Below are 23,749 nucleotides of genomic sequence, written 5' to 3'. Positions count from 1 at the left end.
GAAAGGGGAAGAGGGAAGGGGAAGGGGAAGGGGAAGGGAAAGGGAAGGGATCCAGGGCAGCCAGGGCTACAGAGAGAAACCCTGTCTCAAAAAACAAACAAAAATCCAACAACTACTATGTAGCAGACTATCTCCAACCAAAGCTATTATTATTTATCCCATAAAATACAAATGCCTACAATATGAACAGAAATTAAAATGTCATCAACAGAAAGGACAGAAGAGGACCCTCTACCAGGACTCTTTCAGTAAGAAGCTGCAGCTGGCTGTTCAGCTTCTCTAGCCAGTCTCTGCTAGATGACTGTAAGCCCCAATTTGATGGTGTTACCTATTTGCTGTCATTTGTTCTTTTACTTGGAAGCCTCAGCCAAGGAATACTCTGCTCTGCTCAGGTTTATCTCAATCAGGAACTCCAGCTGGCTGCCTCAAGGGGCCTTCCCCAGTCAATGTCTGCTGAAATGTCTGTGAGCTCCTGACTGATGATGTTACCTTTTGTTTGCATTCTCAATTAGACTACTCCAGTCGTCTCTGACTGTTATATACTCATTTTATTATGTCTTGTTGAGTATCTGCTGCCCACTACTCATTTTTTCATCTTTTGTTTGCTTTCTTAATAAACTCACTCATTCTACTATACTGCTTCTGAATTAAGTTTTTAAAAATCTTGTTTCCTTTACATCTTGTGCATGTAGTAGACATTCAAATTTTATCACATGAAATAATGAACATATTCTCACATGTATTATCTTCCTCTTTTTTAAAAAGATTTTTACTTACTTATGAGTGCTCTACCTGCATATACACCTGCATGACAGAAGAGGGCATCAGATCCCAGCATAGATGGTTGTGAACCATGTGGTTGCTGGGAATTGAACTCAGGACCTCTGAAAGAGCATACAGTGCTCTTTTCCACTGAGCCATCTCTCCAGCCCTCTTCCTCTTTTTTATTGATGTCTTTTATTTTGAAGGGCAGAACTGGGAATCTTCCCATGCTGGGCAAGTACCCACTGAGCTATATCCAAGCCCAGCTAACTAAACCTTTATTGCATTTTCTCACATATAAAACTGAACAGGGTCCAGTAAATAGGCCAGAAGAGTGGGGAACTTCAAGGATATAGCAACACTGTGGTAGAAGGTACAATCACTCTTTCATGGCAATTCACTAAAATCAATGTATTCAGAACACAATGAGGCCTTCAGGCAGGGAATAATGAGCTCCCCAACTAAACTATTATATGAGATTATGATTATCAATGGTTTCATAATTGGGTTCCCAGAAACCCAAAACCAAGAGAGAAATCAAGAATAAATTACAGGTTGCATGTCTTCGCTGGTTTTAAAATCATGTCTTGATTCACTAATTCATTCTTTTGTTAAAAAATATTTACTAAGCAATTATTTTGATTTGTGTATATGTGTATGTGCATGCATGTGTGTGGGTGCCTGTAGAAGACAGAGTAGATTGTCAAGCTCCCTAAAGCTACAGTTACTTGACGTGGGTGCTGAGATCCAAATTTGGGTCTTTGCAAAAGCAGCAAGTGTTTTTAACAGCTAAGTGATGTCTTCATCCCCAACTAACCAATTTTTAAAATATAAGACTATAAATATTAACAATGTATATGATAGGGCACTCCTGCAATCTCAGCATCCCGGAAATGAGACAAAAGAGTCAACTTAAGTTTAAGGTCAGTCTGGGCTACCAAATGAACTCAAGACCAGACTTCTTAGCATTCTCTGTGTTACTCCAGCTTCATAATGTTTTAAGTATGTACTAAGCAACTATTATTGTACAGCTAATGCTTGAACTAAAAAGCCACTGCCTTTACTCCTCCTCCCAACAGAGGGTGCTGCTGTTATAGTAAAGATAAAGAAGTTAGTGCTAAAACCTATCTCTTCTTGCTTACCCTTAGTTGAAAGCTCCAAGTAGGTAGGAACGTTGCTGCTAGAAACTATTGCTATTAAATAAAAGGCCAGACAATACCTGTAGACATTCAAGCTCTCAGGTGGGGCTGCATCCAAGCTGACTGGGCTGCTGCTGTTCCTCTCACTGCTCTCATAGCCAGATTCCATCCGCTGGATTAGGCGAGGATGCTGCTCTAAGAGATAAGAGCTTGGCCGGGCAGGTCCCCAGGGTTTATGCTGCGATCTTGGTCCACCATCTTTAATGTCATAAGCAGCTGGCTTGCTTATTTCATCTGGTGTAAATTCTTTAGCTATCCCAATCAAAGGACAGGTATAGAAAATGAAGCACATTTAGTGTTTACCTAAATTAAAATCTAATTAAACCCTCCCTCCAGACATTCACTAAAGTCTTATTTTCACAAAGCATGTGACATCAGAATAAAAATGTTCCTTGCCAACTATACCAAAAAACTCAGGATTTTTAAACATATAAATCAATTCTATTTGAAATCTCATTTGTCCCCTTATTCTCTGCTCACCTGCATCTTCAGGAAAGGTCCTAAGCTGGGTGTAGCCACAATGCTTCCTTTTGTCCTTACTAAAAATGCTGTCAATATTCAGAGACTCTCTTTTGGGTCTCCATGTTGGGCGGTACTTGCCAGAAGAACTGGATTTTGCCTCACTACTGGTACTCTCTGTTTCCCAGTCCCGAGAGTATAAAGATAAGTTCTTTGGTGGTATCTTGTCTGGCTGGTGTCCTGCCCTGCCTGTACTGGGAGATCCTGCATTGGTCTGAGAAGCCAAGGAAGGCCGGCTATGGATCATATTGCTGACTGTCTCTTTGAAATCCTTTAACCTGCTGGTACTGCTGGATTTGGAGGCATTCCTAGGAGCCTGCTTCTCTTTCAGTGTTTCTCCTAAAAACAAGAGAAAAGAAAAGAAATAAAGATGTTTAAAATAATCACAAATGTTCTAACCCTAAAGTTAAAAAAGTAAGGAAAGTCTCTTTGGCAAAAAAGACAAAAGTTTAATGAAGGAAATAAAAGGGTGTAAATGGCTTGCCTTCACTGTGGTATCCTGAGGCTGGTGGCTCATCGCCTTTCCTCCTAATGCGAGCAGAGCTCCTCTTGCGTTCTATCAGGGGCCCTTTCTTTGACGAGTGTTTCTGGTTACATTCACTATCAGTCAGGTGTCCTGAAAGAGAAAGAAGATGGAAGCAAGCTGCTTCCTGTAACTGGCCCTTACCCTCCTGACCGACCTCCCTTTGGGATTTGTAACAGTGTCACAAATTTACTATATACCTAAATCAGAAGCTGCAGGGTCAGAGCTATCTGACACAAATGTAAGGTTCTCCGTAGTTAAGTACAAAGAAGCTCACCCAGTGGTGCCTTCCAAATCTACAGCACATCTCAAACAATCACCAGTTTCACACTCGTCTTTCCCAGTGACCCAGAAGAAGTAAAGCTGTTGATTAGTAACTTGTTTGCTCTTGTGGTGCTGAGGAATCAATCCCTGGAAAGACACTGAGGCCCTGAGCTCTATCTCTAGCACTTTGTAATTTCCAAACGAGAAAAAAAAATCTAAAAATGTCACGAATTCACATTTTTTGTTCTTTCTTCCATTTTTCTTTCTTTCTTTTTTAAATCTGATGTGAGTGGCTTTTATTTTACTTTATTAAGGCAGAGTTTTGTTAGGGTCTTGCTTTTTATTTTATACAATCCAGGCTGGCCTCAACTCAGAGTAATTCTCCTGCCTCAATTCTTGAGCACTGGAATTATAGGCATGCATCACCCTTACCTCCCATTCTCATAAACTGAAGCCAGAATTTGCTTTTATTTATTTAGCAACAGCTCTCATTATGTATGGCTTTGGGAATCTGTTCTAAATCCTCTTTAAATGTGAATTTTAAAAGGCATTTCATTTTGATTAATTCTCATTCTCAAATCCAATCTATGCTTCATCAAATCTAACTTCACTCAAACATACCTAATTCTTTATCAGTAATCACTGAGAAACCCCAAGAGAGTTCTATTTTATGTAACTTGCCCTGCATCTTTGCCCACAGTATGCTAATGTATAAGCATGATTTATATTTTTAAAAGGTCAAATTCTAAGAGATATAATCAGCTAAGCAGCCGGAATCCAGAACGTGAATTAAGTTTGAAGACAGGCTGAGAGAAATCACCCAGGTTCTCAAATGCATGGGAGCTAACAAATCATATACAAGAGCCTTGTAGGCACTCAGGTTATCAGGAATATAATGTGATGGGTTCTATTCCCAACCAATTGCTCCATACAATCTTTTATTGCTTTATCCATTTGTTTGTTTATTTCAAACAAAGAGAAGGAGTTTAAAAAAGAGAAAATTACCTGAAGCACTGAATATACCAAGGTTGAATCACTAGGGATTCTCCTCATCACTCCCTCAGTGGCTTCTCACTGACCCACAATTCCAGAAAGATGGCTTTAAAAACAATTGCACCTAATACCATCTACACAGTAGTTGTCAAGAAAAACCCAATGAGTCTGAACAAAATTCTATGTCCATAAACCTGGTACTATCCATAGGTGAGTTTTTGTTTCAAGGCTCTTAAACATTATTCTTCATTACACAGTGGTGGAATATGCCTTTAATCCCAGCACTCAATAGGCATAGGCAGGTGGATCCTCTGTGAGTTAAAGGCCAGCCTGGTCTATAGAGTCCTCCAAAATAGCCAAGGCTACACAGAGAAACCCTGTCTCAAAAACAAAACAAAGAAGAAGAAAGAAAATGCTCAAGAACCATAAGAATGATGCCAGCAAAATTCAGAACCTGGGAAATACACACATCAATCAACCAAGTTTTCAACCATCAATTGCAAAGGAAAAGTGGGGGTGGGGGGAGTCTATTCATTAAAAGTAACCTAACTATATGCACTGGCATGTACCTGTAGTCTCAACAATAAAGACACTGAGGAGGGGAGCTTTATAAGCTCAGGAGCTTCAGAACTGCCTGGGCAACATACCAAGACCCCAACTCAAAATATTTAAAATTAACAAACAAAGCCAGGTATAGTATTCATATGTGCTGTAATCCCAGCACACAGGAGGCTGAGGCAGGGGCATCTTGAGTAGGAGACCCACCTCAGCTACAAAACAAGACCTTGTCAATAAATGAAGAAAGAAACAAAAATAAGTAAAATTAAGAAGTAACATAAAACAGCTGTAACTCCAGTTCCAGGGAATCTGATAACTTCTTCAGATTTCTAAGGAACACACATGATGCACATACATCAGACATGCAAGTAAAACACTCACATACATAAAATAAAATAAAATAAAATAAAATAAAATAAAATAAATAAATAAATAAATCTTTTTAAAATTTATTTTAAAAAGGGTATGAGGCCCGCTGAAATTGGAGTTAGAGACAGTTTTGAGCTGCCATGTGGGTGCTGGGAATTGAACCTGGGTCCTCTGGAAGATCAGCCAGTGCTCTTAACCACTGAGCCATCTCCCTAGCCTAATAAATAAATCTTAAAAAAAAAATGAAATAATATAAAAGACTCATGAATATGTATGGATCTCATTTTGATTTTGAGTAAAACATACAAACCAGTACAGACATCACTTACAGCAGGGAACCACTCACTAGTGTTTAGCAGCTGCAAGCAGAATTATTTTCCTTTTTTTTTTTGTTCCCATGCAGGAATCAAACACAAAGCCTTGCACATGTTAAGCAAACATTGAACTACATAACCTATCTTCATTACTATTTTTAAATATATTTACAAATGATTTATATTTTTGTAATATGTAAAGAAATATCTATGAAAGAAGTAATGTCTTCGATTTGCTTGAAATAATTGAGAAAAGGGACATCAGTAAAAGTACAAGTAAAGTTACATTGGTCTTGGCCTCAGGTATGAAACAAGTTGATAAATACATGTGGGCAGGCATGCTGTACTTAGAAATGCTTGAGATTCTCTATCTTAATAAAGGGGGAGCTAGAGGAATGGCCAGTAATTAATAGTACTGACTACTCTTTCAGAGGACCTGAATTCAATTCCCAGTACCCACATGGCAGCTCACAACTGTCTATCATAACTCCAGCTCCAGGGGATCCAATGACCTCTTTTGGTCTCTTTGGATTACCAGGCACATACATGGTGTAAAAATATGCACACAGGCAAAATACCCACACATATAAAATTTTTTTAAAAAAGAAAACATAAAGAGTATAAAGCACTGATCTGAAGCCATGAGCTTCACAAATCCCCAAAGTCCTTTGTCATATAGACAATATTTTATGCCTTAGCTGTTCTAGTTCTCATAACTTTTCATTTCAGTAGTCATTTACCATTCTTCTGTCATGTAATGACTTCTACTGATATAACCACAGATAAAGACAATTCAAGAATTCTTCTGTAAGGAGCGTACATTAATAGGTAGACTATCCTTTATTTGCACCTCTGTCCTCCAGAAACACTGCATGAGGAGGATGAATAGGTGCTCCCCATTCATAAATACACTCAAAACCATGGCATGGAACATGACCAAGTAGAAGACAAGGTAAAGGAGGTTTAACCAGATATTACGGGATCAAAAGAATATCAGGACAAAGGCAGACTTAAGAAAAGTTACAATGAGCTGGTGCAGTGGCATACGCCTGTAATCCCAGCACTCTGGGAGGCAGAATCATGTGGATCACTGTAAGTTCAAGGCCAGCCTGGTCTACAAAGTTAGTCTAGGACAGCCAAAGGCTACACAGAGAAACCCTGTCTCAAATAAGAGAGAGAGAGAGAGAGAGAGAGAGAGAGAGAAAGGAAAGAAAGAAAGAAAGAAAGAAAGAAAGAAAGAAAGAAAGAAAGAAAGAAAGAAAGAAAGAAAAGTTACATTGAAATCATATTGCATGGTCCTTCCTGATGTACTGCTCTATGCAATGGAGCATCATTATTTATTCAAGACCATTGTTTCTTTATATACTGCTCAATTATCCAAATTCGGTACTTTCCTGCCTTGCATATCATTTATTATTTGCCACAGTTTCTTTTTCTTGGGAGACTGTCTATGTAGGAATTGAATCGGGCCAGCAGGGTTCTACCTGTAAGTCCCTACCTGTGTCCCGACTGCTCTGAGACATGGAATCATTCTCCACATTATAGATGACAGTCCCCTGAGAGTCAGAAGAGAAGTGACTGACCACAGACTCATGGTGAGAATGTTTGTAGGGATAGCTCTCCGCTGAGGAATCTGTTCGAGTGTCACTTGAAATGGAAGGCTCCCTTCCTGAAGGAAGGAGGAGACACAGATGCAAAAGTAAGAAAAGAGAGGACAGTGACGGACATGAGGAAAGGAGATGGATGCAACAAAGACCCATAAGCAAGAACTTCCTAGAAGGAAGGGTGAGAAGAACACACCACAGAGCCATTCTTCCCAACACCCGTCTTCCAGGTAATCCAGACACACACACAATTCCTCCCACCCCTGTCCCTACCTTGCTGAAGCCCTCACTTTGCCTGCCACTGTGAAAAACTGTGGGGTTTTTAGAAAACCTATGGGGAAAGTGGAAGAAACGAAAAAGTTGTGAGACATAAGATCTACATAGATGGAAAGCCCCAGGCCAACCTGTCACACATGCCAGTTGTTCCCCTACCTCAGGAGCTCTCTCCTACACTGTCATAATGTTGCTTTAAAAACTTGACACACATTTTTAGTATCTTTGAAAACTTATGGGGCTGTTATTCACTCTTTAGTGTGAATATGCCCAACAGAAGAATTTTTTTTTCTGAAGCCTGAGCTAAAATAAACACAACAGACAAATGAGTACTTGACTGAAGGAAGAATTAGGGCAGGTCTGGGCGAGATACAAAACAGAAAGCAATTGGACCTGGTATAAGCCCAGAATTGAATAGGCTGAGGCAGGAGGATCACCATGAAATAAAGTCCAGCCTGAGCTACACAGTGAATTCAGGCTGGTCTGTGCTACATAGTGAGGCTCTGTCTCAAAAAAAAAAAAAAAAAAAAAAAAAAAATCAAAACAAAATAGCAAGAAGAAATACAGCAGACCAGACAGGAAAAAGATGCAAAGGGAGGAGAAAGATTTAAGGAAAGTGCCTTTTCTTTCAAAACTAAACAAAAGTGCCAATCTGGTATCTTTACAAAAATCAAGCTGGAACTATGAAGGCTAGAGTCCAGATATTCTCAGCCTCTGTGGGATATCCTGGGACTTTAGTCATAAGCTCAAAGTTACTTCTATAGGAAGGCATCAGTTGGCTTAGACTGGAACAAGTAGTTCATATGCTGACGACCATCATCTCTGCACTTAAACAAAACTCTTTCACCTACAAAGAGTAACACTGTAGTGATCTAGTGTTTCTTAACAATTCACTTAAGCCAGGGTCTGTCGAGACGGCTCAGTGGTTAGGAGCACTTTCTGTTCTTGCAGAGGACTTGGGGTTCAGTTTCCAACACCCACATGGTATAACATAAACAACCAGAGGATGCAACAACACTTTCTGGATTCTCTAAGCACCAGGCATAAACACAGTGCAACATACACACAGGCAAAACACTCACACACATAAAATAAAACAAAAACATATCTTTTTAAAAATTCACTTAAACGACCATTAACACTGCTAACAGGAATCAACAACCTTTAACAATGTTCAAGGCTACTGAGGTATCCCTTATAATTTTATTTTAGTATCTAAATGTAAACAAACATAGTTGCATTCTCACTTTTGATTTGAGCAACAGACTCTTGAAAGCTGAAGAAAACAAAGCTAATCCGCTTGTGCACAAGTAGCATTTCTTTCTTACTATAACAGACCCTTTCTCCTTGCTATGAGCTAAACTTGTAAGTATGAGACCCAACTATCTGACTGTACGGGGTGGTGGCAGGGCTAGGCCACTCACCTGAATCTTCACTATCGTAGCAAGTCTTGGAGTATGACAGGCACTGAGCCTGAGGAGGCAGGTCCTGGGTAGACACTGGGGTACCTTGGGGATCTGCATAAAGCAGCAGCAAGGGCTGATAATGCCCTTTGATGCATTTGGTCACCACATCCTTCCATTTCGGACCAATCTGAATCAGAAACACAAGAAGAATAAATATGACAACTTCCCTTCAGATCCACAGTTCAAAAACATAATTCCTCTCTTAATGTGGTTTTCTTACAGTAAGAATTAGGTAGGGAAAAAGAAAATAAAACAAAAAAGATCTTAGGTCTAAACTTAATGATTTTCTATTAAACTTTTTCTTTGAGATAAGACCAATGAATGTAATTAGTTTTATTTCTATGAAATATCAACTCAATTTTGAAATATATATATAAAAATCTCATAAAAGTGAACATGCTATTTGAAGGGTCTAAGTAACTTTGGTGATCAACTTCTTTTCATAGACATTAGATTTAAGAGCTCAATTCAAATTTTCATTTACACAATTTTCTCTTAAATATTAATATCATCTTAACAAAGTTGAAAGGTAAAATAGAAACTCTCTTGCAGAAGGCTTTAAAAGAAATGAGATTCAATTTCAGAGTTCACACATGGCAGGACATAAAACGTCAAACTGCATAGAACACAGTTTGAACCTCTCACTTTTAGCCTTGTGATGGATTCAGCTCTGCTATCACAGTGGAAGAGTAGTAACTAACATAATAGTTATAGAAACAACAATCTGACCAAACCCCTACACTCACCCTATCTTATGCTTAAACCAGCCACATTCTTAGGTATAAGCTATGACTTGCCAGTTAGACAGCTCGAATGGTAGTTTACTCATAACAGATATTCAGTAAACTTAAACTGAGTTGCTATTACTTTAATTTAAAGCATAATTGATGTTTTCACATATCAATCTTATTTCATGTTCTTTAAGAATACTTTTTAGATTAAAAAAAAAAAAAAAAAACAACTAATGCTCAAATAATGTTACTTCCCAAAAAAGGAGAATACAACAATACAACAATTTGACAAAGACTTTAAAGATTTCACTTCAAATTTCAGATTGACATGGCCAGCAGTCTCCATAGCTGCTGATTTTTATGATACACAGCTCCTGAATTGATGCAGACACCTAAACTATTTTATCCATAGAATCGGCTTTTGACAAGACCAACTTTCTTGCTGTATCACTGTAGCCCCATGTTTCATATCAACCCTAAAAACATGTTAACCTCTAATAAGACTCTCTAGGGAAATTAGAATTGAAGGGGTTTTTTTTTGTTTGTTTGGGTTTTTTTTGTTTTGTTTGTTTGTTTCTCATTTGGGGGGAGTTTTTGTTTGTTGGTTTGTTTGTTTGGCTTTGTTTGGTTTCTCCGTGTAGCTTTGGTTGACCTGGAATTCACTCTGTAGACCAGGCTGTCCTCAAACACCGAGTTCACCTTGCTAGGATTAAAGGCTTGTGTCACCACTGCCCAGCAAAGAATAATCTTTAACAGCCTTGAAAAAAGCATCACCTATGAATAACACCAGGTTTAAAATCCTCAACTCTATGTTAATTATATAATCTAATTACCTGCATCACATGTTTCCATTTAAATAAGCCATTTAATAATGATGATGATTTGTCAGCTATATAAACAAAACTATGTTGAATGCCTAGAGAGAAAACTGAGAAAATAGTAAGATATCCTGTTTCTATCTATTATAGAATTAAGAATAATTGTCCTTATATTTAGCAGGTAAAGGCCAGGTTCAATAGTTCTTATCTGTAACTTGAGAGGCTAAGGAAGGAGGACTTCTACCAATTTGAGGCCAGCCTGGGCTACAATGTGAGGCTTGCCTAGACCTCACAAAACCCTGCTTCAGAAAAACAACCAATTGGGGGTTGGAGAGATTGCTCAGCAGTTAAGACTGGTTAATGTAGCCAGGCATGGTAGTACACACCTGTAATTCCAGCACTCTGGAGGCAAATCTCTGAGTTCTAGGTCAGCCTGGTCTACAAACCAAATCCAGGACAGCCAAGGCTACATAGAAAAGCCCTGTCCCAAAAACCAAGAATTAAAAAAAAAAAAAAAAAAAAAAAAAAAGACTGGTTAATGCTCTTATAGAAGACAGGTATTCAGTTCCCAGCACCCGTGTTAGGCAGCTAATAAACACCTATAATTCCAGACCTAGGGGGATCTGACACCTCTGGCCTCTGGGGGGCACCTGCACGCATATACACATACCCACATGAGTGGGTATGCACATACAGACATAGTTTTAAAAATAACAAAATTAAATATTTTTAAAGAAGAATTATTTTATGTATATGAGTGCTCTATCTGCATTTACATCTGCCAGAAGAAGGAATCAGTTCACATTATAGATGGTTGAGCCACTATGTGGTCTCTGGGAATTGAACTCATGACCTTTGGAAGAGCAAACAGTGTTTTTAACTGCTGAGCCATCTCTCCAGCCCCCCAAATTAAATATTAAAAAAATAAAAATAAAAACAGCCAATCCAGTCACAAAAGTATGTATGTCTTACCAACATTGTAGAGAGTCACCATTCAAAATTATTAAAATAAAAACTGAAGACAAATAAGATAATTTTTTTTTAAATTTCAGTCACCAAATACTTGCATATTCCTACCTCTTTGACATGAGCATCATCAAAATACATCCATTTTCGGATCTTTGTTTGAAAAAAGAATGTAGAATAATGTTTGCCATAGTAACAGATCATTCCTACTAAGTATAGTTCAGACTGTTTGGCCCGGTCATCTGTCACTCTGAAAAACAGCTATGAGAAGGAAAAAATGAGAGAGACGGGAAAGATCCTTCACATAGTCAACCATCTAACATATCCCTCAGCAAACTCCATCACCATGTCTCTTCATTCTCCCACACCCCAAAAAAGGCAACACTATGCAACCCTGGCTGGTAGTACTCTGTGCATAGGACAGTCTGGCCTCAAACACATGGCAATGTTTACGCCTCAGCCTTACAGTGATGAAACTATAAGCATGCACTGCCACACCTAGCTCCTCCATCAATGTTGCTGCTGTTGTTTTACTGAGCTAGAGCCTCATGTAGTCCAGACTGGCTTTGAATTCACCATATAGTTAGAATGACCCTGAACTCCTGATGCTTCTCTACCGCTCAAGTGCCAGAGTTACAGATGTGTACTGCCTTGTCCAGCAGCCATCACCATTTTTTAAATGAAGTTAGGTGTTGTGTTGTGCAGGCAGTTCAGCTGGCCTTCCCTTGGGGACCTTTAGGGTCCTGACAATGTCCTATGTCCGTGGCTGCTGCCTGCGTCCTGTGACATCATCTGGGCCAGGTACTTAGTGGCCACTCTACCTTTCTCTCTCTCCTTTCTCTGTCACAGCAGCCCCACCCCCACCCCCTTTCCCCTTCCCTCTCTCTCCATCTCCATCCAATAAAACTCTTTAATATATCTGTGCATCATTTCTAAAAATAATAACGATAGTGACTTGTTTCTCCCCTGAAGCTGAAATATTTTTGCTAGTCCAGATTATTCATTAGAAATGAACTGAAAAGCTACACATGGTGGCACATATCTACAATCCCAACCCTGGCAGGCTAAGACAGGAGGAGCATAAGACTGAAGTTAGCCTGGCCTACAATAGTCAGTTCCAAAATGGCTTCTTTTCTGAGGCATAAGAGAAAGCAAAAACAATTTCAAAACAAACAAAAAAAAACAGCTTTCAAGTTTCTTTTTTTTTTTCAACTTCTACATGCTTAGCTGTTCTGAAGTGCTAAAAGACATACAAACACTTGAGTTAAGGGTTCTGACCTCAACTAGGAATTTACCTAGCTGAGAAAATAATCAAAACAATTAAGTCAAAATGAGGCGTGATAGCATACAACTGTAATGCTTTGTCCTTTATAAAGGGTAAAGAGAGTAACAGCCAGAGGATTAGGGCAAACTAGACTACATATCCCGTTGTTGTCCATCTGGGAGATTCTGACTCCAAAAAAAAATGTATTAAGCCAGAAACAATACAGACTACAAAATATACAGACTACAAAAAAATCAACAAGAACAACAACCGGACCTACTTTTCAGATTTTACTGTGCAGCCTGGTGTGGTGGCGCACCCCTGTTGTCCCAGCACTCAGGAGGCAGAGGCAGGTGGCTTTCTGCGAGTTCCAGGACAGCCTGGTTTACAAAGTCCAGGACAGCCAAGGATACACAGAGAAACCCTGTCTCAAAAAACAAACGGAAGAAAGGGAAGAAGGAAGGGAGAAAGGGAGGAAGGAAAAGATTTTACTGTACAAAACCCATTCCAGTCAGATTCCTTGAGGAGACCCAAAATGTGATGCCAGATCATTTATTCTCATTTATTGTTTTAAATGATGCCATTTAAAACAAGAGATTCTCCTTAGTCACAGGACTATCTTAAACAGAAACCAGCACAAAGGAAACCAGACTTTCTGGTTCTCCTTGAACTGAAGGAAAACACTGGCTGTCTCTACCTTAGGACAAGAGCTGACTAAGAATGAGATCTATTCTCACATTTTTTCCCATTCCCCAAAATAAACACACATAAAACCCCTAAATTGCTAAATTAGCATCAAATCTATTTTATTACTGCCAGGTAGGTCCTAACCCAACAAAATGGCAATCTGGGCTCAGCTCAGGCTAGACTCTGACCAGTAACACTCCACATTCCTCAGGAACTTTATAAAGTGAATTTCTGCTTGCCAGGGAAAAGCTATTACTTTCCTGTTCATTCCTACAGCCCTCCAATCTCCAAAGAGGGAATCTAGTTCTCTATTAACTTGAACAAGCTTCCAACAGATCAGAGCCCCAGCCTGTCCCAAGTAACCTGCCCTTCTCCCGCTGCAATGTAACCCCTTATAACTGGTAGGACTCTCCCAAAATTTTCACTATCTTTTCTGCTCTCACAGCCCTCGCAAATTGCCAATCTGCTTCTCTCCTTGTCTTTTCTCTCTGTTCCTCTCTGTCCCAGGCAGGTAGCCAAGGCAGACTCCCTCAGATGCCTGTCTAGTCTCTGCTCTTATATATAATAAAAACCTTCCCCCTCATAAGGAACTAGCTTTGCTGTTGGTTTCTTCGTGGAGCCCTCACATACAATTACCTTCTCCACAGAGAGTGCTTCCTTATTTCCTGCTCTTGGGCTCAAGCCACCAACTTTTACCTCATTTAGTTTCCAAAGTCAAGCTTGCTCCTTCTCTACACCATCCAGGTATGAACAAACAATGAGCATCCCATTGAAACTGATTTTTTTTTAAACCAGTATTTTAAGTTCTTCCCATCCCGTTCATCAAGATAAAATTTGTGCCATTTTTTTTCTAGGAGGGTTTTTCTATAAGAGTTCTACCGCATCCTCACAAAAGTAATATGTAAGCATATGCATGAGGCTCAGGAATCTGCACATAGAAACACAAGTGAATCTGTCCAAATGCTCTATTAATGGCACATAGAGCACACCTGTGTGTTCAGTGATTGAACAATACAAAAAATAAAGGTAACTAATACTTACATCACCCAGCTTAAGGCAGGTGCCCAGACTGTGGATAACATCCTCTGCCAAGTCTGAATGGTCTGAGTCCCAAACCAGCCCAATCGTGATAATCTGTGGTGCATTCATCAACACACGGCGGATCCGGATCCTCTCCCCACAGTTGCTCTGAAATAATACATACACAGCTCTAGTTCAAATTTCCCCACCTGCTCTATGCCAATGCTACAAGCCAGGGTTGTTCTTCTTATCCTAAATTCCATAAGAGGTAACTCACCGGACAGTTCCGCAGGTCCCCCATGGTGCTGGCATTCTGAAGCAGCTCACCAAACATACTTGGTGAAGGTTTCTCTCGCTTTTCCAGCATACAAATAGCCTGGTTACTTCAAGATGGGGAAAAGTGGAAGGTAATGGTAGATGTTGTACCAAGTTATGGCTATACTAAAAAACAAAATCATTCATACACACCTAACTTATACAAATCATTTTCTTTTTCTTTCTTTAAGGTAGGGTCTCACTGTGTAGTTTTTTTCTGGCTGTCTTGGAACATGTTATGGAGACCAGTCTGGCTTCCAACACGCAGAGATCCAGCACCTTCTGATTCCCAAGGGCCTGGATTAAATGTGTAGCATATATGATTTTTCCATTTGCCCACTGTACTGCAGTCTGTTGTCCTGTTTGGCCTGAGTGGCCTACAAACAGTCAGTCTCTCTAGCTGTCTCCAAATCAGATCTCACAGAGTCCCAATGTCTGCTAACCATTAATAAGCCTATGAATTCTGCAGTTTTGTAACACCACAAATTCAGCAATAAGGATATGCTATTTGGTGGTGTTCGGTTAAAACCCAATCAACAGGAGAAATGCCAACAGTACAATGAAGAATTCCATAAGAGTGGACTGGAAAAACGGCTTGAGTAACAGTTAAAAGCAGTGGCTGGACTGTCTCTGACAGGAACTGATTGGCCTGCTCTTTGATCACCTCCTCCTGAAGTAGGAGCAGCCTTACCAGGCCACAGAGGAAGACAATGCAGCCACTCCTGATGAGACCTAACAGACTAGGATCAGAAGGAAGAAAAAGAAGACCTCCTCTACCGGTGGACTTGGGGAGGGGCATGCGTGGAGAAGGAGGAAGAAGGGAGGGATTGGGAGAGGAGGAGAGAGGGAACTACAGGGGGGTTAAAAAGTAAATAAAGTATAATTAATTAAAAAAAAAAATTAAAAAAAAAAAAAAGCAGTGGCTGTTCTTCCAGAGGACCCTGGTTCAGTTCCTAGTACCATATGTCAGCTCACGGCTGACTGTTCCTCCAACACTCTCCCTGACCTCTGCAGTCACCAGGCATAAGCACTGTGTACAAACATACATTCCAGTAAAATATTCATACACATAAAATAAAAATAAATCTTAAAGAAAAAGGAATTCCTTAAAACTCACCAAAGGGAAGTGGTAGAGATATAATGCACCATCTGGATGAAAGGTAGTGGGTCAGAAGTGGCACCACAGCTAGTACATACACACTGGGCCAGAGAGAAAACGCAACACTAAGCAGCCATAGCCATGAAGTGTTTTGAAACTACTTCTCCAAATAAAATGTTCTTGAAGAAAAAAGTCCAGGATATGAGATATAGGTTTACCTGTTCAAACAATGTCATTGCAAATTTCTGGTGAGAAATGCAGTGTTGAGCAGTACATATATCCTCTTTGGTTTCATCCGCAATGTGGAAGTGAATTCTCATCAGGAGGTTTTCCTGACAGGAAAAAATAAAAGCAGTACATTAAAAAACCAAATGGGCAAGTTGGTAAGCAATTAATCCCAAGACACAGCAACCTTCCTTGGAAGCAGCTATATCTCTAAATATTTTTAATCTTTTAAAGATTTAATCTTTTTAAAAGATAGATAGATGATAGCTACATAGATGAAATTAATATAGATTTTAGCAGTTTTACATGAACTTGTGTTTTTGTATGTAACTCAATGCAATTTCATCATATACAATCATGTATCCACTGCCGCAATCAAGACACAGAAGAGTGGAGCTGGAGAGGTGGTTCAGGAGTTAAAAGCACTTGAAGACCTGGGTTCCATTCCCAGCACTGACATGGCAGCTCACAACTGCTTGTAACTCCAGTTACAAGGAATCTGATACCCCCTTCTGACTTCTGTGGGATCCAAATATCCATCTGTTGCACAGACAAAATGCTCCATACACTTAAGTTTAAAAAAATGATACAAAGAGTTTCATCACCACAGAACTCCACTAGCTTTTTACAGCCTTTCTCATCTATCTACACTCCTAGCCTGTTCCTCCATATTTATCACCTTATTGCAAGAATACTATAAAAATGGTATCATATAATACATAACTTTTTTTTTTTTTTTTTTTTTTTTTTTTTTTTTAAGATCTCTTGTATCCTAGGCTGGCTTTGAATTCACTATGCAGCCCGGAATGACATCCTACTTTCACTCTATGAATGCCAGAATTACAGGTGTGCACCACTGTGCCCGATTTATACATTAGGGATTAAACTCAAGGCTACATGCACATTAGGCCAAGTACTCTACCAACTGAGCTACATCCTCAATCCCAACAAATAAACTTTTGATTATTTTCAATATATATATATATATATATATATATATATATAATCTCATTCAGCATTAATTCCTATCTGCCCCCCTTTCTAATTTTTGAGATAAAACTCCAGTCCCACAAAGACACCACTGCAAGACCGAGTCTTAAAAAGAAATAAACAGAAAACTAAAAGAATTAAACTCAGTATGAAAACTAGTCATTGGCCCTAATTCTTCTGACCTCTGTGTTCTATTTATCCAACTTCAAAAGATTATCTGTAGCTCTGTGTGTTGGCACATGCAGTTAGTACTTGGGAAGTAGGAAATCAAGGATTAAAGTCACTAGAGCAAAGTAACTGTTTATACAGAACATTATAGTTTGTTTCGTATCATTAGAAACAGAGAAGTTCAAAATATGGGTTCTCAAGAGCAGCAGCAGCAGCACAGCATTACCTGGGTACTTGTTAGAGTTGGCTTTCTGCAGTGCTATGCCAGACTATAGAATCAGAAGTTCCAGGAATACAACTGGAACTTCAACATGCCTTGGTTTCTCTGAAGGTAAAATCCACTGTTTTATGCAATGGCAAGCATTAAACTACCCTAAGCCTGAAGGAAAAAATAATAATAAAGCCACTAAACAATTCACATTGTAGCAGTAGACTCTAGAACTCTAAGAAGGCTGAGAAAGTCCTAGTTCCTCTACAGAGACCAGGGCACAGTAAATGTCATCACAAAATAGTCCTTGATGGAGATGAACAATTCTATTCATATCAAAGACAACAGCGGACAACACTTACAAAGCACTCTGCAGCATCATCCATAATTCCCAGCTGGAAGCGTTGCTCATCCTGGAAAGTCTTTGCCAGAGCACTCCGGAGAGTGTCAGAAGGAAGCACTTTTTCACTACTACATTGAAACTGGTTGAAGATGCCCTGTAGGGAAAAGGTTACACAAGAGGAAAAGCAAAATGTTGTTATTAAACTCCTATACATCCTAGTCTGTCATGCTGGCATCCCTACGCTGACAGCCATGGAAACAAGATATATTCAGCTAGTGATTTAAAAAAAAGAGACTTAAAATCACAAGGGGAAAGAGAAGAAAAAGAAAAAGACTAAAAATCAGAATGAGGACAGTATCTGCAGTAGATTTTGCATCTGAGTATGATGCTATCGAGGATACATTAGGAGAGCCCGTTGTCACAGCATGATCTAATACAGTTACAATACTGTCTATGTGACAGAAAAGAAGTAGATGATTAGGTTGAAAATAGTAAGCTACATGTAATTGCATTGGCAATTACTCTTTGGGAGGGATCCTCCTATGAAATTTTGCTCTCTTGTGTTTTTCAGCTAATATACGATTCCCACATAGAATATAGAATATAGAACACATAGAACATAGAAAGTCACAAACTGTGTCCAGGCTAGCTAGGTGTGGTGGCATACGCCTTTAGACACTTTCTTGCCACACATACTCTTTCAATATAATTAATAATAATATAAAACCCTGTGTGTCTTTCTCCCAGAAATAAGCATTCCATTAGGTTTACTTCCATTTACTTCCTTGTAGTACAAAGGCCAAAAATCTTGAATAAACTTCTTCTGGTCTCAGAACTCACATCCTGTCAATCATATTTCTACATTTACAATATATTTAGACTTCACATCACTCACTACCTCATCTGCTGTCAACTCTTCTCTTCATTGAAGGATTGTAACTATTTCTTTTATTATATTATTTATTTATTATTTTATTTATTTATTTTGGTTTTTCAAAACAGGGTTTCTCTGTGTAGCTGTGGCAGTCCTGGACTCGCTTTGTAGACCAGACTCACCTCGAACTCTGCCTCCCAGAGTGCTGGGATTACAGGCATGTGCTACCGTGGCCAGCTTTTATTTTTTAAGATTTAATTATTACTTTTAATTATGTGTGAGTGTGGATATGTACAATGATATGCAGGTGCCAGTGGAGGCCAGAGGTTTTAGATCCTTGAAGCTGGAGTTTCTGACATTTGAGATATGTCTGAAGGAGGTTCAGGGAACTAACTAGGCTTGGGTCGTCTAGGAGAACACTGAACCATCTTTTCAACAAAACTGCAACCATTTCTTAACTGAACCATGTCTCTAAGGAAATATATAGTACATTCAAAATAGTAGTCAGATGATTTTTTTCAGATGAGTGCTTACTTAACATGCACAAAGCCTTAGGCTGGATCCCTAGACTGCACAAATCAGGCACAGTAGGCAGCACCACTTCAAACATAAAGGCAGGAGGATCAGAAACTCAGGTTAATCTCTGGCTACAAAGCAAGTTTAAGGTCAGACAAGGATACTTAAGACCGCCTCAAAAAACAAATACACAAAAATAACTAGTAGTAAAATCAAATGTCATTCTTTGTTAAAAAACTCTCCAAAGATTTCCCATCAAATATACAGTAAAAGCCAAAGTGAAAATGCTGTATGTTATTTGGCCAACTGGTCTACTTCAAACTTACCCACAACAACCATATGGGCCTCTTGCTATGTCCCACAGCTATGATGCATGTTCAAGGCCCACAAACTTTGTACTTGTATTCCTTACTTGGATCACTCTTTTTCTCTACATGCAACTTGGTCTCTTATTTCCTGTAGAATCATATACAAATACCACTGCTCCTACAGTAATTCCAGATCAACCTATTTAAATTACAAACTCTAGACCTGTTGCGGATATAAACATATTTTTGTTTTGGTCCCAGGTGTGGGATGTGGGACTGATGCAGGTCCACAGCAGCAAGACTATTTGCCTCCTGCAGGCTCTGAGAGAAGCTCTTTGCCAGCTGCAGATAGTTTAAATCTGAGGACTCTGGAGACAGAATAAATGCCAGAGCCCAGAGAGTGTGGAAGCTCCGATAAAGAACAAGGCTGCTGCTGCTTCCCCCCTTGCTGCTCCTGGCTGCTGCTGTGAGATGAGAACTGGACTGGTTTCAAAGAGCCCTAACCAGCAGAAAACAGCTCAGAGAACTGTGTTTCTTCTCCCACTAGCCCTTTCTCTCTACCTGCTATTGGGATGTTGGAAAGGACTGGGGTGGAGTAGGGAGAAAAATATAAAAGATACGTAAATAAAAGGTTTTGGTTTTTGTTTTTAAGTACACCAACATAGACCAGGCATGCAAATCTTTAATCCCAGCCCTCCAGAGACAGAGGCAGGTAGATCTCTGAGTTTTGAGGTCAGCCTGGACTAAAGAATAAGTTCCAAGGGGCTGGAGAGATGGCTCAGCAGTTTAAGAGCACTGGCTGCTCTTCTAGAAGCTCAATTCCCAGCACCAACATGGTAGCACATAACTCTTTGTACCTCCAATTCCAGGGGTTCTGAGACCTTCACAGACATTCATGCAGGGAAACCACCAATGCATATAAAATAAAAATAAATAAATCTCTTAAAAAGTGAGTTCCAGGACAGCCAGAGGCTACACAAACAAACCCTGTCTTGAAAAACAAGGGGGGAAAAAAAAAGAAAACAAGTGCAAGCTCTCTTTTCCTAAATCCCTACCACTCCCTAATTTTTCCTATGGTGCTTAATATTAACATAGCGCTTATACTAGTTATCTAGTTCCTAGAATATGAAAATGAAAAAATACGTTTTTGCTCTTTTATTCTTTGATATGCTCTCAGTACCTAAAATGACACTTACATAAAAGGCAACAGAAATGCTTGTTTTAAGTAACTGACTCAATCAATCATGTGATATGGGTGGCTCTCATGAAAGAAGAGTATTAAAGGAAATTTCTCCTCTCTCATTTAAAACAACAAAAACAAAAGAAAACAAAATTGGGCTGGAGAGATGGCTCAGTGGTTTACAGCACTGTCTGCTTTCCAAAGGATCCAGGTTCAATTCCCAGCACCCACATGGGCAGCTCACAACTCTCTGTAACTCCAGTTCAAGAGGTTCTGACACCCTCACACACACATACATGCAAGCAAAACACCAAGGAACATAAAATAAAAATAAATTATAAAAAATACAGAAACCACACAAAAAAGCCGAAAACCGTGAGGTAATTCAAATTGTTAAATAAACTAAGTTTGGCTCTGCTCATTTTGAAGTTAAAATTATTTTCTTTATTTCACCCTCTAACTGGCATGTTTTCTCTTCATCCATGTTAAACATTCTAAAGCCACTCAAGCATAGATTAGCACGTTAACTTATTATTTCCCTACAAATGATTCCATATGTTGTGGAGAAGGCAGGGCCAGCAATATATACTTAGTATTACTTAATAAATCCTGAGAGAAATCTACTATAATTATCCCAAGTTATTTTGGAGCAATTTAGGATCTACTTACAAGTCTATTATAAAATTAGATAAAGGCATGGCAGGCCGTTCCACAATTTGTTGCTGAAGAATAAGCATGCCTGTAAGAAGCACTTAAACTAGACCAAGAGAAGACATAGGTCTGCAGTTAGACAATGGGATTTCTATCCTACAGACTAAAATTTTGTAGAAATGAAGAAAACAAGAAAAATGGGAAAGCAATCACTGCAATCACATGATTGCAGTGGCCTGGGCCTGACAGCCTGGTGATTTATAGGAAAAAAAAAAAATGTCACCCCAGTTTGGCAAGATTTGTGATCACCAACTGGCTAATCAAATGTTAGTGATAAGGCACACTGCTGACAAAAACTACACCTCCAAACCAAAGAGCCAATAAAGGTTGAGTCTTTGTTTCTTTGGAGTCTAAACTGGTCCCTGCCTGCCTGTGTACAGGCACATATGTGCATATGACGGCCAGAGGTCTGATAACATCATCAATTGCTCTCCATCTTAATTTTAATGGAGACACGGCCTCTCACTGAACCTGGATCCACAGATTTAACTAAGACTGTCTGGCCAACAAGCCCCAGGGACCCTTCTGCATCAGCATCCCCGGCACTGGGATTACAGGCATTTACTACCATGTCTGGTTTTTAGAGGAGTGCTGAGGACCCAAACTCAGGTCCTCCTGCTTTAGCTGCAAGCAATTTACCATAGAGATATCCCCAAGCTTCTAAAACTAGTCCTAAAATGACTGAGGAAATTATTTCTACAACAACTGTACAAATTAGACATTTGCAAATTTCAGCCCCTTTAGTCTTTGGTTCAGTTTCCTTGGAAATTAAGTCCTACTACTCCTCAAGCATTCCTACTGAAATTACATTCTATCCAACTCATAGCAGAAACTGTAAGAAAATACATTAAATCATTTAGGCCCCGATATATAATACTAGTATTCAAGAGGTTGGTATAGGAGGACTGCCATGAATTTGAGGCCAGCTGGACCACAAAGTAAGGCCCTCTCTCAAAAATAAATAAATAAATTTTAAAAGAAGAGGAAAGCAGGTTTTCCATGACTTAAAGTAATTAGGGTTTGGGCACAGAAAGGAAAGTTCTGAGGTATGAGGTCTGTCTGCTTCCACAGTGGATGGACAACAACAGATCTGGCTCTTATACTCACTAGCATCAATGTCGCCATGCTGTATTTTTTCTCATCCTTTAATTAATTATAGGCAGTCTTCCCATCCACACTGAGTAAAGGAATGTATCTCAAATAGCCTTTGACTGAATCCTCTTTATTCTCTTACTTTAATTAACATCAGTTGTGCTCTGCTATTGCTAGGAAGACTGTACTAGGGATGAGCAGCCTAAGCCTTCCTAGCCTGCATCTGTGGAGCCATAACTATGCAAGACGCTGAAGCACAAAGCCCCTCTGTTAGGGCAGCACACTAACCCCTGTGTGTCCCTCTCACATGAGCTCAGGGGCTGGAACGGGCCTCCTCCTGTTCTCTTCTTCACCCTCCTCCCACCTTTCCCAGAGGGAGATCCTGTTCACACCAAAGAAAGCCAAGAACATTTAGTTCAGCAGTAAGAACAGGTGGCAGTACCAACAAGGAACAAAAACTGGTATTATTCCAATTGTTGAATTCTACCGCAGTGAGAAAGGACAGAAAGAACTCAAACTTAGGAACCATCTTTCCTTTTGAGTGCCTAACAATTCCATTTTGATACGCCAAAAAACACACCGCCTTCCAGGTTTCTGCGTATACTCTCTCACATGGGGAAACTAAAGGTCCTTTTCACTTGTAAAATAGTAAATTACTTTTTACCTGTTAACTATTTTCTTGGATGCAGTACAAAAACAATAAGACTTTGATGACAAGAAGCAAGTGCTTCCCCACCCACCTCTCTTGGATCAAGTAGCAGAAAATTCTGTCCACATGAGCACATCATTATTTGGATTAGCAAAAGCCATGTAAGTAAGACAGAAGTGCCATGAAGACTAAACACTTTTGTGTTTGGCTACAAATGCAGTTCCTTAAGTCTTTTTCCCCCTAAAATACACACCCTTGCCTTTAAGCCAAAAACAGCTTTTTATTTCTTTCTCAGAATATCCTGCTTTTCAGTATTAGAGGTGGTGGGGTTCAGGAAGAAAATGTTCTCACTGATTCCAGTACTTTAAGGAGCCAAGGTATTAGAATGTTTTCCAGAGAGCAACTCCCATCTCTCACAGGTGTTGAACAATTGCTTCTGCAAAGGCAACATACACTATGACCTGCCTGACATTTGCTCAGTTCTTCAGGAATCCCATTCTGATCTGGGCTTGCCAATTTGCTTAATATTTTGGCTCTTATAATCATTTTTTCCTATACCTTCTGGAAATAAAACAGCCTAAATGTAAACAATCTAGTCTGTAAATATAAGCCTCTGGAGGTAAGGGACTTAAACCTTGACACCTGTTGATGGCTGGAAAAGAGGAAAAAAAAAACAAAAAACAACTTTCATTGGTTTTCTTTGGTGAAAGAATGATGAAAGTTCTTCAAGACCAAGGCAAG

At 39.4% G+C, this 23,749-nt stretch overlaps 1 protein-coding gene across 1 annotated transcript in view; it reads right to left on the bottom strand.

Moving 5' to 3' along the window:
* Usp54 (ubiquitin specific peptidase 54) overlaps positions 1-23,749 on the bottom strand; it is an 84,400-nt gene that overhangs the window by 27,300 nt on the left and 33,351 nt on the right. Inside the window, exons 7-17 of the mRNA XM_055606037.1 lie at positions 17,698-17,832; positions 15,963-16,076; positions 15,763-15,845; positions 14,608-14,713; positions 14,352-14,498; positions 11,471-11,620; positions 8,803-8,971; positions 7,000-7,170; positions 2,965-3,096; positions 2,442-2,819; positions 1,982-2,213 (exon numbers count right to left, since the gene is read on the bottom strand). Of these exons, the coding sequence (XP_055462012.1) occupies positions 1,982-2,213; positions 2,442-2,819; positions 2,965-3,096; positions 7,000-7,170; positions 8,803-8,971; positions 11,471-11,620; positions 14,352-14,498; positions 14,608-14,713; positions 15,763-15,845; positions 15,963-16,076; positions 17,698-17,832 (1,817 nt within the window). The remainder of the gene's footprint in view (positions 1-1,981; positions 2,214-2,441; positions 2,820-2,964; positions 3,097-6,999; positions 7,171-8,802; positions 8,972-11,470; positions 11,621-14,351; positions 14,499-14,607; positions 14,714-15,762; positions 15,846-15,962; positions 16,077-17,697; positions 17,833-23,749) is intronic.

Source organism: Psammomys obesus, unplaced genomic scaffold, assembly GCF_907164565.1.
Source record: "Psammomys obesus unplaced genomic scaffold, mPsaObe1.curated_primary_1811, whole genome shotgun sequence".
Classification (NCBI taxonomy): Eukaryota; Metazoa; Chordata; class Mammalia; order Rodentia; family Muridae; genus Psammomys; species Psammomys obesus.
This window is presented reverse-complemented; position numbering and strand designations above follow the sequence as displayed.